At 43.4% G+C, this 14,050-nt stretch overlaps 1 protein-coding gene across 1 annotated transcript in view; it reads right to left on the bottom strand.

The window, feature by feature from the left end:
- LOC142310728 (ovostatin-like) overlaps window positions 1-14,050 on the bottom strand; it is a 175,169-nt gene that overhangs the window by 141,515 nt on the left and 19,604 nt on the right. Inside the window, exons 3-7 of the mRNA XM_075348354.1 lie at window positions 9,890-10,091; window positions 7,478-7,634; window positions 5,424-5,476; window positions 5,033-5,053; window positions 2,685-2,853 (exon numbers count right to left, since the gene is read on the bottom strand). Coding sequence (XP_075204469.1) covers window positions 2,685-2,853; window positions 5,033-5,053; window positions 5,424-5,476; window positions 7,478-7,634; window positions 9,890-10,091 — 602 coding nt within the window. The remainder of the gene's footprint in view (window positions 1-2,684; window positions 2,854-5,032; window positions 5,054-5,423; window positions 5,477-7,477; window positions 7,635-9,889; window positions 10,092-14,050) is intronic.

Raw genomic sequence — 14,050 nt, 5'->3', positions numbered from 1 at the left:
TGGATTGTTGGGGAACTCCCTGCAGTTCAGTGTGGAGTATAGCTCCTTTGGGTCCATGTGTTTGTGGCTTGTTGACTTTGTTATGATTCTTGTTTTCTGTTCATTGGTATGACAAGGGCACCTGGTATAGGACGGAGTTCAGATCGAGCGATCTGAGGGCCTTTTTGTACTATCAGGAAGTTGGTATTTTGCAGGGTTTTTCTCTGGCAACCATCAGTCTCTTTCCTGTCCTTTCCTATTTTAGTCAGCGGGGGCCTCACCTTTTGCTAATCCTGTCATCTACCTGTGTATTGTGTTTTTCCTATATCACCGCAGTCTTTGAATGTGGGGGGCTTGCTATTCTTGTCTATTTTCTGAGGCAGAGAGTTATTCATCTTTCATACCTTTAGGATAGTTAGTTCTCCGGCTAGGTTCGTGGTGCACAGGATGTTAGTTCACCCCTCGGCTACTTCTAGTTGTGTTGGTTAGTAAGGGGATGGCGGCCAGATTAGTTGCCAATGCTCTTGTCACCTTTTTGCCAATGATTTGTGGTGGTCTTCCATGGTTCCGGATCATAACACAGCTGTCTACAAATGGGTGTCTCCTGAAACAGCTGTCTACAGATGGGTGTTTCCTGAAACAGCTGTCTATAGATGGGTGTCTCATGAAACAGCTGTCTACAGATGGGTGTCTCCTGAAACAGCTGTCTACAGATGGGTGTCTCCTGAAACAGCTGTCTACAGATGGGTGTCTCCTGAAATAGCTGTCTACAGATGGTTGTCTTCTAAAACAGCTGTTTACAAATGGGTGTCTCTTGAAACACCTGTCTACAGATGGAACTATTTTCCTTTTGGAGGCTAGAGATAGGTAAGAATTCTAGACTTGTTCCCTGAATCAATGTCCAAATCACAGAATTTAAAATATTATATTCATCAAGAAAGCTATCCAGGCCTCCTTGTACTTTTGTAGTGACTCAACTAAGTCTTTCTATAGTGCCTAAAGGCCACTTTACACGCTACAATATATCTTATGATGTGTCGGCGGGGTCACGTCGTAAGTGACGCACATTCGGCATCGTAAGGTACATTGTAGTGTGTGACAGGTACGTGCAATTGAACGTTAAAACGTTCATCGCATGCACGTCGTTCAATTCCTAAAAATTGAACGTCAGATTGTTCATCGTACCCGGGGTAGCACACATCGCAGTGTGTGACACCCCGGGAACCATGAACAGATCTTACCTGCGTCCCAGGGTTCCAGGCCGACAATGCGGAAGGAAGGAGGTGGGTGGGATGTTTACGTCCCGCTCATCTCCGCCCCTCCGCTTCTATTGGCCGGCTGTCGCGTGACGTCGCTGTGACGCCGAACGTCCCTCCCACTCCAGGAAGTGGACGTTCGCCGCCCACTTCGAGGTCGTATGGACGGGTAAGTACGTGTGATGGGAAAAAATCGTATGTGCGACACGTTCGACAAATTGAACGTGCCACACATACGATGGGGGCGGGTACAATCCCATACGATATCGTATGCTGGATCGTAGGGTGTAAAGCCTGCTTTACATGTTACAATTTTTCATGCGATATCGTATGCGATCATAACCGCCCCCATTGTATGTGTGGCACGTTCAATTTGTTGAACATGTCGTACATACAATTTTTCCCCGTCACACGTACTTACCCGTCCATACGACCTCGATGTGGGCGGCGAACGTCCACTTCCTGGAGTGGGAGGGACGTTCGGCGTCACAGCGACGTCACAAAGTATTGTACTTTGCACACTACGACATCGCAGGTGCGATGTCGGTGGGGTCATGTCGAAAGTGACGCACTTCCTGCGTCGCTCTTGACATCGTAATGTGTAAATCCTAGATGATACAATTAACGAGCGCAAAAGCGTCGTAATCGTATCATCGGTGTAGTGTCGGCGAAAACCATAATTACCTTGCTGCGACGGTCCGATGTTGTTCCTCATTCCTGCGGCAGCACACATCGCTGTGTGTGAAGTCGCAGGAGCGAGGAAGATCACCTTACCTGCTTCACCGCAGCTCCTGTCGGCTATGTGGAAGAAGGAGGTGGGCGGGATGTTTACATCCCGCTCATCTCCGCCCCTCCACTTCTATTGGCCGCTTGCCGTGTGATGTCGCTATGACGCCACACGGCCCGCCCCCTTAATAAGGAGGCGGGTCGCCGGCCAGAGCAACGTCGCAGGGCAAGGTGAGTGCATGTGAAGCTGGCGTAGCAATAATGTTCGCTACGGCAGCTATCACCACATATCGCTGCTGCGACAGGGGCGGGGACTATCGCACTCGGCATCGCAGCATCAGCTTGCGATGTCGTAGTGTGCAAAGTACCCCTTAGAGTCTTTGTGAACAGAGTTTATTTATTTGGGCAGATGGTAGCAGGGACCTGTGAAACTGATCTGCTCGTCTTTTGCATGAAATAGTAAGGGGTCCAAGTCCTTTAATGCACCTAAGCAACGGAGACAGAGACCACTATACCTCCTATATACTGTATAACTGTACTCCGGGTCTCTGAATTATATTAATGGTGCCACATGTGCACCCCACTGAGTACACTTTATGGTGCCACCTAAGTATCACCAAAACAGCTAACTGCATTGGGTGTCATTGATTAAAATGCAAAACTAAAGTGAAGATGTAGACTAACCAATATCCACACTAGGTAGTGAATACAATGAATACATACGGTATCTTTCCACTGAAAAAGAACTGTATATGGGGTCACCGGATTCCCTCTCAAACAACAAATAGTACCATCCAGAACCAGCATCCTCGTTCAGAAGAAATTCCACTGACGTCACATCATGGTCTGATGATGGCTCCAATATTTGTGTAACGCGTGCCCCGCTTGGCTCCTAGAGAATATTAAGGTCAAAGTGAGAACATATTGAGCTCAATGAGCTGGAGGACCGTGTACCTCCATGAATGACACAGCTAGCTCATCAATCTTAATGGACACCATGTAATGCTTTATTTTTCCTCTGGAGGCACTGTAGAATATCTAATGTCCTCCACAGATCACAGCTGATCTCTCAGATTCCCAGCTTTACTAGGATCAGCTTTTTAATCTTTTTTAATACTGATTAATTTTTTTAATTTCTTTTTTTAAAATTTCAGTCCTTATATGAGTATTTATGTGTACAACACACACTAACGTGGTATGGCACAGAACAGTAGTGACAAAAGCCTTTTAATGTGAGTGGTAAGAGTATCTTCACATCATGACTGTGGAGCATGGCAGCCATTGCCGTCATCCTCAGCCTCCTGTCTCCACCATTGGAGCCATCCTCTTTGTCCTCACATCTTCTTCTGTTGCGAACAAAGATTGACTACTGAGAAGAAGATGACAGTTTTGCAGTCTGTACTTTGAAAACTTTGGTAGGAGGAGACTGAACCACCTCCAGTTGGCCTAGGACGTGACGCCCTAAAAACCCAAAAGGTCCCACAACAAAGACTAATTTATTTCTAAATGATTTTGAAGTCAATAACTTCCCTCTAGGGTCGGTTGAACCATTACAGAGGACTAACTATGGGGGTGTAGAAAGAAATAACACTTATCCCCGAGTCCTGGTGCCCAAAAGCCCAACGAATAACAAAAGACGATTATAGAGGGCAAATGGTCCCTATGGGTCCTTTTAAAGATTTTGCCTAAGAATTTCAAGTTACAGTATGTTTTTTAGACTCATTGAAAAGTTGCTAAATTTTCCAAAACTTTTAGGGTAGCAGCACTTCTGGAAGAAGTCATCTGTGGAGGGTTATCGAAGAGGCTTACAGGGGTGGTGGATGAGGTATGAAGGGAAATGTAGCCTTGAAAAGGACGGTGTTTATGGGAGTAAATTTTCGATGGCACTTTAGTCCTCCCAAAAGGCTTGCCTGAAGACTGGCAAGAATGAAGTAACTGCAGAATGACTATTATGTCTTATGAATAAAGACAACAACGATTATATGTGGATGTACACATGTTCAGTACAAGCAGAGTATGGGCCCAAGGATCTCAGTCTGACCTTGGGTTTGGTGATGTTAGTGGAGCCAGGCTTACCCTTTAGTGGCAGGGGCTTAACTAAGCAACCATCTCGAGGCGGACGCCAGGTACCACTCCCAGGGCAGTGACCGGGACTATGGTAGTTGACCCCCAGGACAGGTGATGGACTCAGGTATAGACAGCTATAGGTGGGGTGACTGAGGCAGGCCGGAAAGGCAAGTACGGACAGGAATGATGGGCACAGCAGCGATAGACAGGTATGGGAAGGCAGGCACTGGGGCCAGGCACAGGGATAACAAGACAGGAGCTCAGGACTTGACAACTAGCTAGGCAGCAGACTGGAAACTGACTCAATAACTAAAGGCATTGCACAGGCACATCACCTAATGGGACATGCCTTAAATACACAGTACCTCACGGCCATAGGATAAGAGGCATTTCTTGGAATTGGCGCACTGACTCTTTAAGAGGAGGACCAGTGCGCGCGCGCATCTTAGGTGCACCCCCGGGAACCCTATGCGGCATGTACAGGGCACGGAATGGGAAAGAAGCAGCATACAAGGGAGGCTATGCGGCAGCAGAAGAGTACAGGACCCGGCCAGGGTGGTGAGTAAGTCAGCGTCCCTGCGGGGACGTCGGCACTACATTCTGTAGTCATCCGTTAGAACGGATCCGTTGGAGAACTGACTTCTGCCAGATCAGTTTTTTAACATGGAAGTCTATGGTTAATAGTTCTGTTAACATTGCTATTTAGCGATAGATTGTACTTGTTTTTGTAATGGATCCGTTGATTTCTTAATGGATCCATTACGAATGGATGATAAATAGCAATCCGTTAATGGATTTGTTCTCCATGGACGCCACATGTTAAAAACGGATCCAGCCAACATCCATTATTTAACAATGGAAAAAAAAGTTGTTTTGCACACGGGTCTCTAACGGAGCCATAATAACAGATGATTAAAGGACAAGTGAACCCAGTGTGTATGGTCCAGGCAAGTAATAACACCAAATAACACTAAACAAGGTCAGCGCAGTCATTGATTTCTTACCACCAAGAAGACTCTGCTGAACTGCAAAATAGGAAAGAAAACTCATTAGTTATCGACACATGAAATGCAAATATAAAGAATTACATGTGTAACTCCCAATTCACCCACAATTTATTCAGTCTGATAAGAACAATAACAAAGTTGACTATAACGTTTCACAAAAAAAAAAAAAAAATCATTTATATTGAAGTTTAATATTTAATGCACTACGAGCCAAGAGACAAAGGTAAAGAGCAAAGATGTATACATACAAATGTAATTCTACATCGTCTTAGACAAACATTTGCAAATTCTTCTCTAGTCTAATATAATTTTACAGTAAAATTCCATTGGAAAGGAAAACGAGAGCAAATAGAAAAAAATAAAAGGTAATAAGTACAATTTCTCTTACCGTTTGCTTAGTAGGTATCAGGTCAGAATCTAGACAAAACACTCTGCATCGCACTGCAAGAACAAAAAAGTAGTAAAATATCAATTAGTATGGCCAATAGTAGCAGAAGATCTTACTGTGGGTCTAGGCTCTGACATATGTAAGATCCAGAAGAAGACGACTTCAGTTGGAAATTACTTTGCAGGCTAAGGCTCTGACACAAGGATGGTCCAGCAGAAGACTGTCCTGCACGTATGTATTCCAACATGGGCAAAGAGGTAATATAACCTCTGCACACGCACATGCACCCGACTGGTTCCTGTACAGACTAGTATCCCTAGCTGCACAACACCCTAATGGCTACTACATAGACTGAAATATCCCTAGCCACACAACTAGAAACCCACAACTCAAACCTGTCTACCTGAAAGGCCGTTAAGTTGTCTCTCATACCACCTGAGGAACCAGGGGGGAGATTGCTAACACTATAAATCAAGATAAGGTAAGCATGCATTGACAGATAATGACCCAAGGTATGAAAAAATAAAACATGTGCAGAAATGGATAAAGGAGAAATAATAAAGGCAAACAAGGGTAAACTCCTAACAGAAAACAAAAGATAGGTGTAGGAAAGGCAAAAGAGAATACACATAGAAAACAACACTTGCCTCTGGCTAAATCCCTTAGCAGCAGGGCTGGAACTCTGTAGCAATGATCAACATAGAAATATAGCCAGCAGAGAAAAGAGAATGCTGTATACGGACAGTATAAATACCCCTGCCGGGAATGTGATAGGACAGAGAAAATGATCAATATCGAGAGTATAAATAGCTCCACTAGGGATGTGATAGGACAGAGGAAATGATCAATATCGAGAGTACAAATAGCCCCACCCAGGATGTGATGGGAAAGAGAAAATCATCCATATCGAGAGTATAAATAGCTCCACCCTGGATGTGATAGGACAGAGGAAATGATGAATATCGAGAGTATAAATAGACCCACCCAGGATGTGATAGGACAGATAAAATGATCAATATCGAGAGTATAAATAGCCCCACCTAGGATGTGATGGGAGAGAGAAAATCATCAATATCGAGAGTATAAATAGCCCCACCCAGGATGTGATAGGACAGAGGAAATGATCAATATCGAGAGTACAAATAGCCCCACCCAGGATGTGATAGGACAGAGGAAATGATCAATATCGAGAGTACAAATAGCCCCACCCAGGATGTGATAGGACAGAGGAAATGATCAATATCAAGAGTATAAATAGCCCCACCCAGGATGTGATAGGACAGAGAAAATGATCTATATTGAGAGTATAAATAGCCCCACCCAGGATGTGATAGGACAGAGACAATGATCTATATTGAGAGTATAAATAGCCCCACCTAGGATGTGATAGGACAGAGGAAATGATCAATATCGAGAGTACAAATAGCCCCACTCAGGATGTGATAGGACAGAGGAAATGATCAATATCGAGAGTACAAATAGCCCCACCCAGGATGTGATAGGACAGAGGAAATGATAAATATCAAGAGTATAAATAGCCCCACCCAGGATGTGATAGGACAGAGAAAATGATCTATATTTAGAGTATAAATAGCCCCACCCAGGATGTGATGGGAGGGAGAAAATCATCAATATCAAGAGTATAAATAGCCCAACCCGGGATGTGATAGGATAGAGAAAACTATCACCATTTGGAGGTGACTTTGAAGCCAGTAATTTGCCTCTAAGGTAACTTTGCACTGGGCATAGCACACAGTATCCTTTTTGCTCAGAATACCTATTTATGCCATGATTTAACAGCAAAATTTGCTTGAGTAAAACTAGGAGAATATTGCAACCATGATGACATCTCACTAAAGTTGCAGCATTGTGATGGAAATTTAACTTTATTTCAATATTTGACTTTATTGTTATGTGATCTAGAATTATTGTTAGAAAACAGGAACAAAAGCCTTAGAGAGCAGTAATAAAGAGGACCATGAGACAATGGACTAAAATAGAACTTTGGGAATCTAAAGCTAGGCTTTAAATTGAAGAAGAGTTATTTCACTCACCCGTGTCTCCTTGTGCATACAAAGTTTTTTCCATTTGGGCAAAACAATTTCCTCTCTTAGACTCAATTCCAACAGTCTTACGTTCCCTTTTATCAACTGTTGCTCCAATAGCCGAAAAGGTCACATAAGCGAATTGTTCGTATTCCACTATGGGAACCTGGTAAGACATAATGGGGGTCAAGTTGTTTCCATTTGCTTTTTATTAATGTAAGATGCCATAACTCCATTTCTCAGTCTATAGTTAAAATATCCCTTTAAATCGTGCACAGGTTAGGGATCAATGGGTAAGCCTTTTGGAGACCAGGAAAATTTAGGAATCAATGGATAAATCTGTTAGTCTAAGGCAGTGTAATGGTTAATCATTAATGGGTCTGATTTGTCTTCTTTCTTCTGGAGCACACCGCAGCCTCGTCACCCAACTTTCTGGTTGCTGAGAATGGAAGCTACTGCTTGATTGACAGGTCAGACCTGTAGCACTGTTGCACTGCAGGCCTGAAGTGTCTGTCCTCCAGTGCGGCTAGAGGAGGCAGATTTTCCTCCGCAGTATTTGAGGTGCTCAGTGGGACTAAGCCTGGACAAGATCAGGAGCTCCAGTGACCCGGCTAGCTGTAATGCAGTACTTACAAGTTCAATAAGAAAGAGCTTGTAAGCGCTATGCTTGTTCTGTCATCTTTTTAAAAATCATATTGGACAGTAAACAAAATCAAAAAGTAAAAATGTATAGAGATCTGTGCCAAATTTCATTAATAAGTAAACAACAAAGCTACTTATTTTTCAAAGTTCTTGGCAATTTTACTTATCTGAGAAAATGAGAGTGACTCTTTAAATTCCCTTGTATTCTCGAAAATTACAGTAGTTAATAGAAAAATCCCTGGTGATCTGGTGTTTAGTGCATGAGATATAAAGCTTCCTTGGAAGTCTATGTACAATCCAGCTCGCCACAATTGCAAGGTCACTTTCGTATGGAGCTCTGACATCAGCAACGCCACATTAAAATGTGAATAGTAAAAAATGAAGCCCGTCTCAACAAACTATTCTTCTTTATTCAAGACAAGAATTAAATCCAGCAGATCTCAGGCAGCCAGGAAAGGGTTAAAAAAAATCCTCCTTATTCTTACTTTAAAAATTTATGACAGATGGCAAAGCCGTGCACAACCTGTCTCCCCCCTACATCTGTGACCTAGTCTCCCGGTACCTACCTGCACGCAACCTCAGATCCTCACAAGATCTCCTTCTCTACTCCCCTCTTATCTCCTCTTCCCACAATCGCGTACAAGATTTCTCCCGTGCCTCCCCCATACTCTGGAACGCTCTACCTCAGCACATCAGACTCTCACCTACCGTGGAAAGCTTCAAGAGGAACCTCAAGACCCATCTCTTCCACCAAGCCTACAACCTACAATAGCCCTCAGTCCAGTAGGCCACTGCGCAACCAGCTCTGTCCTCACCTATTGTACCATCACCCATTCCCTGTAGACTGTGAGCCCTCGCGGGCAGGGTCCTCTCTCCTCCTATACCAGTCTGTTTTGTACTGTTAATGATTGTTGTACGTATACCTTCTTTCACTATTAAAGCGCCATGGAATAAATGGCGCTATAATAATAAATAATAATAATAATAATAGCATCCGTCAGAAACAAGACATATGATCAAACGCGTTTCGGCAGAAAAAATATCTGTCGAAACGCGTTGGTTCATTGGTCTTGTTTCTGTCGGATGCCATCTGTCATGAATTTTTAAAGTAAGAATAAGAAGGGTTCTTTAACCCATTCCTGCCTGCCTGAGATCCGCTGGATTTAATTCTTGTCTTGGATTCTGCTCATTCCCTACCTGGGATTTCCATGTGGACTACGTGGCACACTCCAGACCTGGACTACGATGAGCTGGCTATTTGTTTATGTTCATATTCTTCTTTATTGGTAGGAGTTCACGCACAGGACATTGTGATTAAGACAAGCAGTTAGCGCATAGGTAACACTATCAACGCGTTTCGGGTGTGCATGATATACTAAGGGTACAAGCACACCTGAAACGCGTTGATAGCATTACCTATGAGCCATCTGCTTGTCTTAATCATGATGTCCTGTATGTGAACTGCTACCAATAAAGAAGAATCGGTTGTGGAGTCGAACTTTATCCTTTATTATTCGCATGCTTGGGAGATCACTAGGAAATATCTTTTCACCCAACCGCACATTAAGCATTGTAAAGCTACATGACAAACACGCCAATGTTCCTGCATCTACAAAAAATACAGTCACTATCATGAACCTATCTCAATTTTAAGTAATTTTTTTATTAATATATATATATATATATATATATATATATATATATATATATTTTTTTTATTAATATGTAACCCCATGAATAATATTTTCTATGGTTACCCATTGATATATAATCACTTACTGTAAAAAATCCGCATTTGACAAACTTAGAAGTGACCGCCTCGCTTAATATTGAAGTGCTGGTGCTTTGGTATTCAAATGCAACCTCCAACTGAACGGGCTCTTCGCAGTCAAGGAAGACGCAGACTTGTCCTGTCTTTCCACTTTGGTGTCTGACTGAGACGATCACGGCATAATTGATTCTTGTTTCGTCGCTGGGATCACTGTAGATAGAGAATATAACAGTCCCCAACTGAGTAAAGTTGCCTCATGGTGTTAGATCCAATAGGTGAGAACAGATAAAATTGGGGTCAGCTCATGTTTGGTTGTATTTGGCTGTGAACGAGTACGGAGGAGTTAAGGGACGCTCCTAGGATGGGGAGGCCAAAACTATAAATTATGCAAAATAGTTGGGAGCCGTACTTGAAATTTTTTGCATTGTGGCTCGCATAGTTAGGGGTACTTTACACGCTGCGACATCAGTAACGAAATATCGTCGGGGTCACGTCGTTAGTGACGCACATCCGGTGTCATTACCGACATTGCAGCGTGTAAACCCTAGGAGTGACTCGCCCAACCCAGGGCTATGGGACACCCGGTGCCGGGCCGGACTAGTCCGGGGGACGTCAGTGGTGGCTGGGCCCGACTCCGTACTCTGGTGGGGTCAATTAATATGGCTGGTGACTTGGGGGTGATTAAAGTTTGTATTCGTGACGCCACCTGTGGTTTGCGGCTATTAAGACGCCGCTGCTGTATGAGGCCTCCGGCGCTGATGGAATGGCAGCTTGGATGGTCCTGCTCCCCACAGGTGGAGCTGTGCCCCGAGGACACTGTTGGTACTTGTAAGTGTCTATGCAGTGATGGAAGTCTATGTGTGGAGGTCACCTGAGCTGTAGTATGTTTGTTTAAACGTAATAAGAATATCTGTGTATATAACTAATCAAAATGTAGATGTAGATGCAAAATTATCTGTCTGTCTATGTAGCAATTGCACAGACCTATAGTATAATTCAAAGTTGTATAATCATGAAGGAGTTAACCAAAGATGATGAAGCCAGAATGTGAAGCTGTAAGAAGTGTTATCAGTAATGTTCACATAGAAGGAATGTATGGGAGGCAGGCAATGTGATATGAGAAAATGGGGAGTGAAAAGCACTCCTTGTTAGCTTCAAGGTTATTCATGCTTACCGTATAATTGGATCTATCTTATTAAACTAGTTCAGTTGGTGACGCTGGCTGAAAAGAGAACATGTCTGTGTTCTTTGTCTTATATACATTGATATATATATATATTGGCACTGATATACAGCTAATATGGCATCGTCTCTGGATATCCCAAATGAGGACTCCATTAGCAGTCTTCAACGCAAATTCCTCCCTTGACAGTTTGGCGCACCCAAAGTGGAGCTCCTTCAAGGACGCATTACCGACCTGCAAATACTGATCGTTTGGATGTCACGGACTGAGACCTCCCTCCGCTCCAACAAGGCTGATCCCCTACAACCCTCGGTGAGTGTTACATATTTTGTATTCACTACCATTGTGGTTGTTCTTGGAGAGGAGGGAGTGACAGGCTGTGTGTCCTTATCGGTGATAAAAGGTTCCTGATTGTGACTCAGGGGTAGTGCCCGCTGGAGCTCAGAGCATGATCCCAGCCCTGAGGTGTGGATCGAGTGTCACACGGGATCCAGAGGACGGTTGTTAGGGCAGGAAAGACGGTGGTGGCTGGATATAGCTAGTTAGACTGACCCGGTCTGTAATTAAAGATGCGGGGGGGTTCCCGTGGCTGAAGATAGGGATTAGGACATTAATTTTGATACAGTTGCTCAAGTCCGGAAGGAATACCTTTTGTACCCCTCCTCCATATCACGAGATACCCTTATTAGGGGGTTCCCGTGGCTGAAGATAGGGATTAGGACATTAATTTTGGTGCAGCTGATCAAGTCCGGAGGGAATACATTTTGTACCCCTCCTCCATATCACGGGATACCCTTATTACTATATAGCTGAGGGAGCAGCTAGTATAGAGGTGTAGCCTTAAGTTCCGGCCGGGCTTTAACGTACGCCGTATAGTCATATATTAGTGTAATCCAGACACCACCAAGATAGCAAAAATGTTTACAACGGAGAAGACAAGGTTAAGAAAGCTAAGGATCCGAGCGCGTCACAGCCCGGACCAGACCCTTATCAGAGGACAATAAAACTTTCACACTGAACTGCAGCAAAATTTATGGCCACAACAGTTTGCCCCCCTGCCATAGAGATAGTTCTGTTTTATATATCTTGTTTCTTGTTTTTTTTGTTTTTTTTTTACTGCACTATTCTAAGTACTGTTGTGTAGAAATATGTGACTCTTCAGATTTTGTGTTATACCATGCCTGATGAAGAGACCATCTTCTCAGTTAGCCATTAAAAGGTATCAACCACTGAGGACTCTCAGTTCTTTTAAACAATTTTTTTATCAGAAAGGATTTAGTAAGCATTCCTTAGGGAGGGGCACTTGCTGGAGACATTTCAGCTGTGCATCATGCACCGGAGATTTCCAGAGTATTATTTGTTGATTGATGCTGAATTGTTTAACAGAATAATGCAGATGTTGCTATCAGAAAGATATATTGAGGTCAAAGAAGAGGATGAGTGAGGAGATGTTGTGTTTTTCTATATGTTACCCGAGTCTGAGGAAAGATCTGAGGGTCCTCCGACAGGTTGTTTTGTTGCTGCCCCACAACCTGATCCCCATTCTATTCACCTGTCCCGGAGATATTCACAGATGCTGCAGTCACTAGGCAGCATCCCTTAACCCTTTCCACACCAATACCCCTGGTCCCTCCCATACTTCCAATGCCGTCTCTCCCCTCACCGGCCAGTCTGCCGTCACACTCCCCAATTACCAATCCCCTCCCCTTGGATCCCCCTCCTTCCCCTAGGACACATAGTGAGCCTTACCCCGAACCTGACGAGGAACAGCCCTCATTTAAATATGTCCCTTTCAACCCCACCCAGTCAGCGGCATTAATCCCCTGCCTGCCAGATCCCGACATTAACCCTATGCAATTTTATAGGAAGATGCTACAGGTCTATCAGTTATACTCAGCTGCCCAGAAGGACCTTGTTAACCTCACCAAAGTAAAAGCAGGAGACAGTTTTTGGCCCTTAATGGATCTCCATCTCCCAATGCCCCCAGGCACTGATGACACCATTTTCCAAAGTGGACAACAGTATTGTGCCGCTTTAAAAAGATGGGCTCAAGATCAATTGGTATATACAAATGCGCCGGTGCAGCCCCCGCCACAGCCCATGCCCCAACAAAGTCCAAACCCCATATACGTAGCTCCCAATCAACAAAGCCAGCAACACAATTGTTGGCATTCTGGTCAGCCCGGTCACTATCAAAGAAAGTGTCACCCCCCCAAATCTCACTGTTTGGCCAGGTACCCTCGAAACCAGAACCAAAACATGCAGCACATAAATCTACAATAAAGGTGTTCCTTGTAGATTCAGTAATGATCTACCTGAAGCCAGGTGTGCCTTTTCCCAGACTATCACAGTATCCCTTTAAATCAGTTGCAGGAGATTTCCCAAGATACTGCCCACAGTCCGGCTGCACCCAGGAGTCTGCCCCAACCTTCCCTAGTGATACAGGGGGGAGCCCCGGACTGCTTGTTTTTGTTGCAGTGATTTCCAGTCCCAAAACATCTATTTTAATGATGCTCTCGCACTCCTGCAGGGATGTGTGGGAGGGTATACAATACGCTGCTAGTTATCACAAGTTGTAAAAGAAAAAAAAAAGGTAGTTTCAGCAGATTTACAAAGCTGTTTCTGTCTTATGTACTAACAAGTGCTTTTTCCGGCTGGTGGAGTAGATTTTGTTTAATCCTTAGAGTTCAAAATTTCATAGGAGATTATCAATAGTATTCTGCTGCTATTTAAATAATTAAATTAATTTTGCAGGGAAAAGTATATTTTTTAAAATATACAAATTAGTTTTTTTTTGTTTTTATCGTTATGTTTTTGTTTTGTATTATTTTTGCATACAAACTGCCAATATTAATTACTTTCCTTTTCTTTTGTAGATACAGAATATTTATTAACCCTGTTGTAAGGTTTCAAAATTTCCCATTAGAGTATAAGTTATATTTATTGGTTAGTTAATCATATTGTTTACTGTTATAGATACTGTTAT

This window comes from Anomaloglossus baeobatrachus, chromosome 5 (assembly GCF_048569485.1).
Source record: "Anomaloglossus baeobatrachus isolate aAnoBae1 chromosome 5, aAnoBae1.hap1, whole genome shotgun sequence".
NCBI classification, from domain to species: Eukaryota; Metazoa; Chordata; class Amphibia; order Anura; family Aromobatidae; genus Anomaloglossus; species Anomaloglossus baeobatrachus.
The sequence above is the reverse complement of the archived record's forward strand: the minus strand, read 5'-3'. Positions and strand labels throughout refer to the sequence as shown.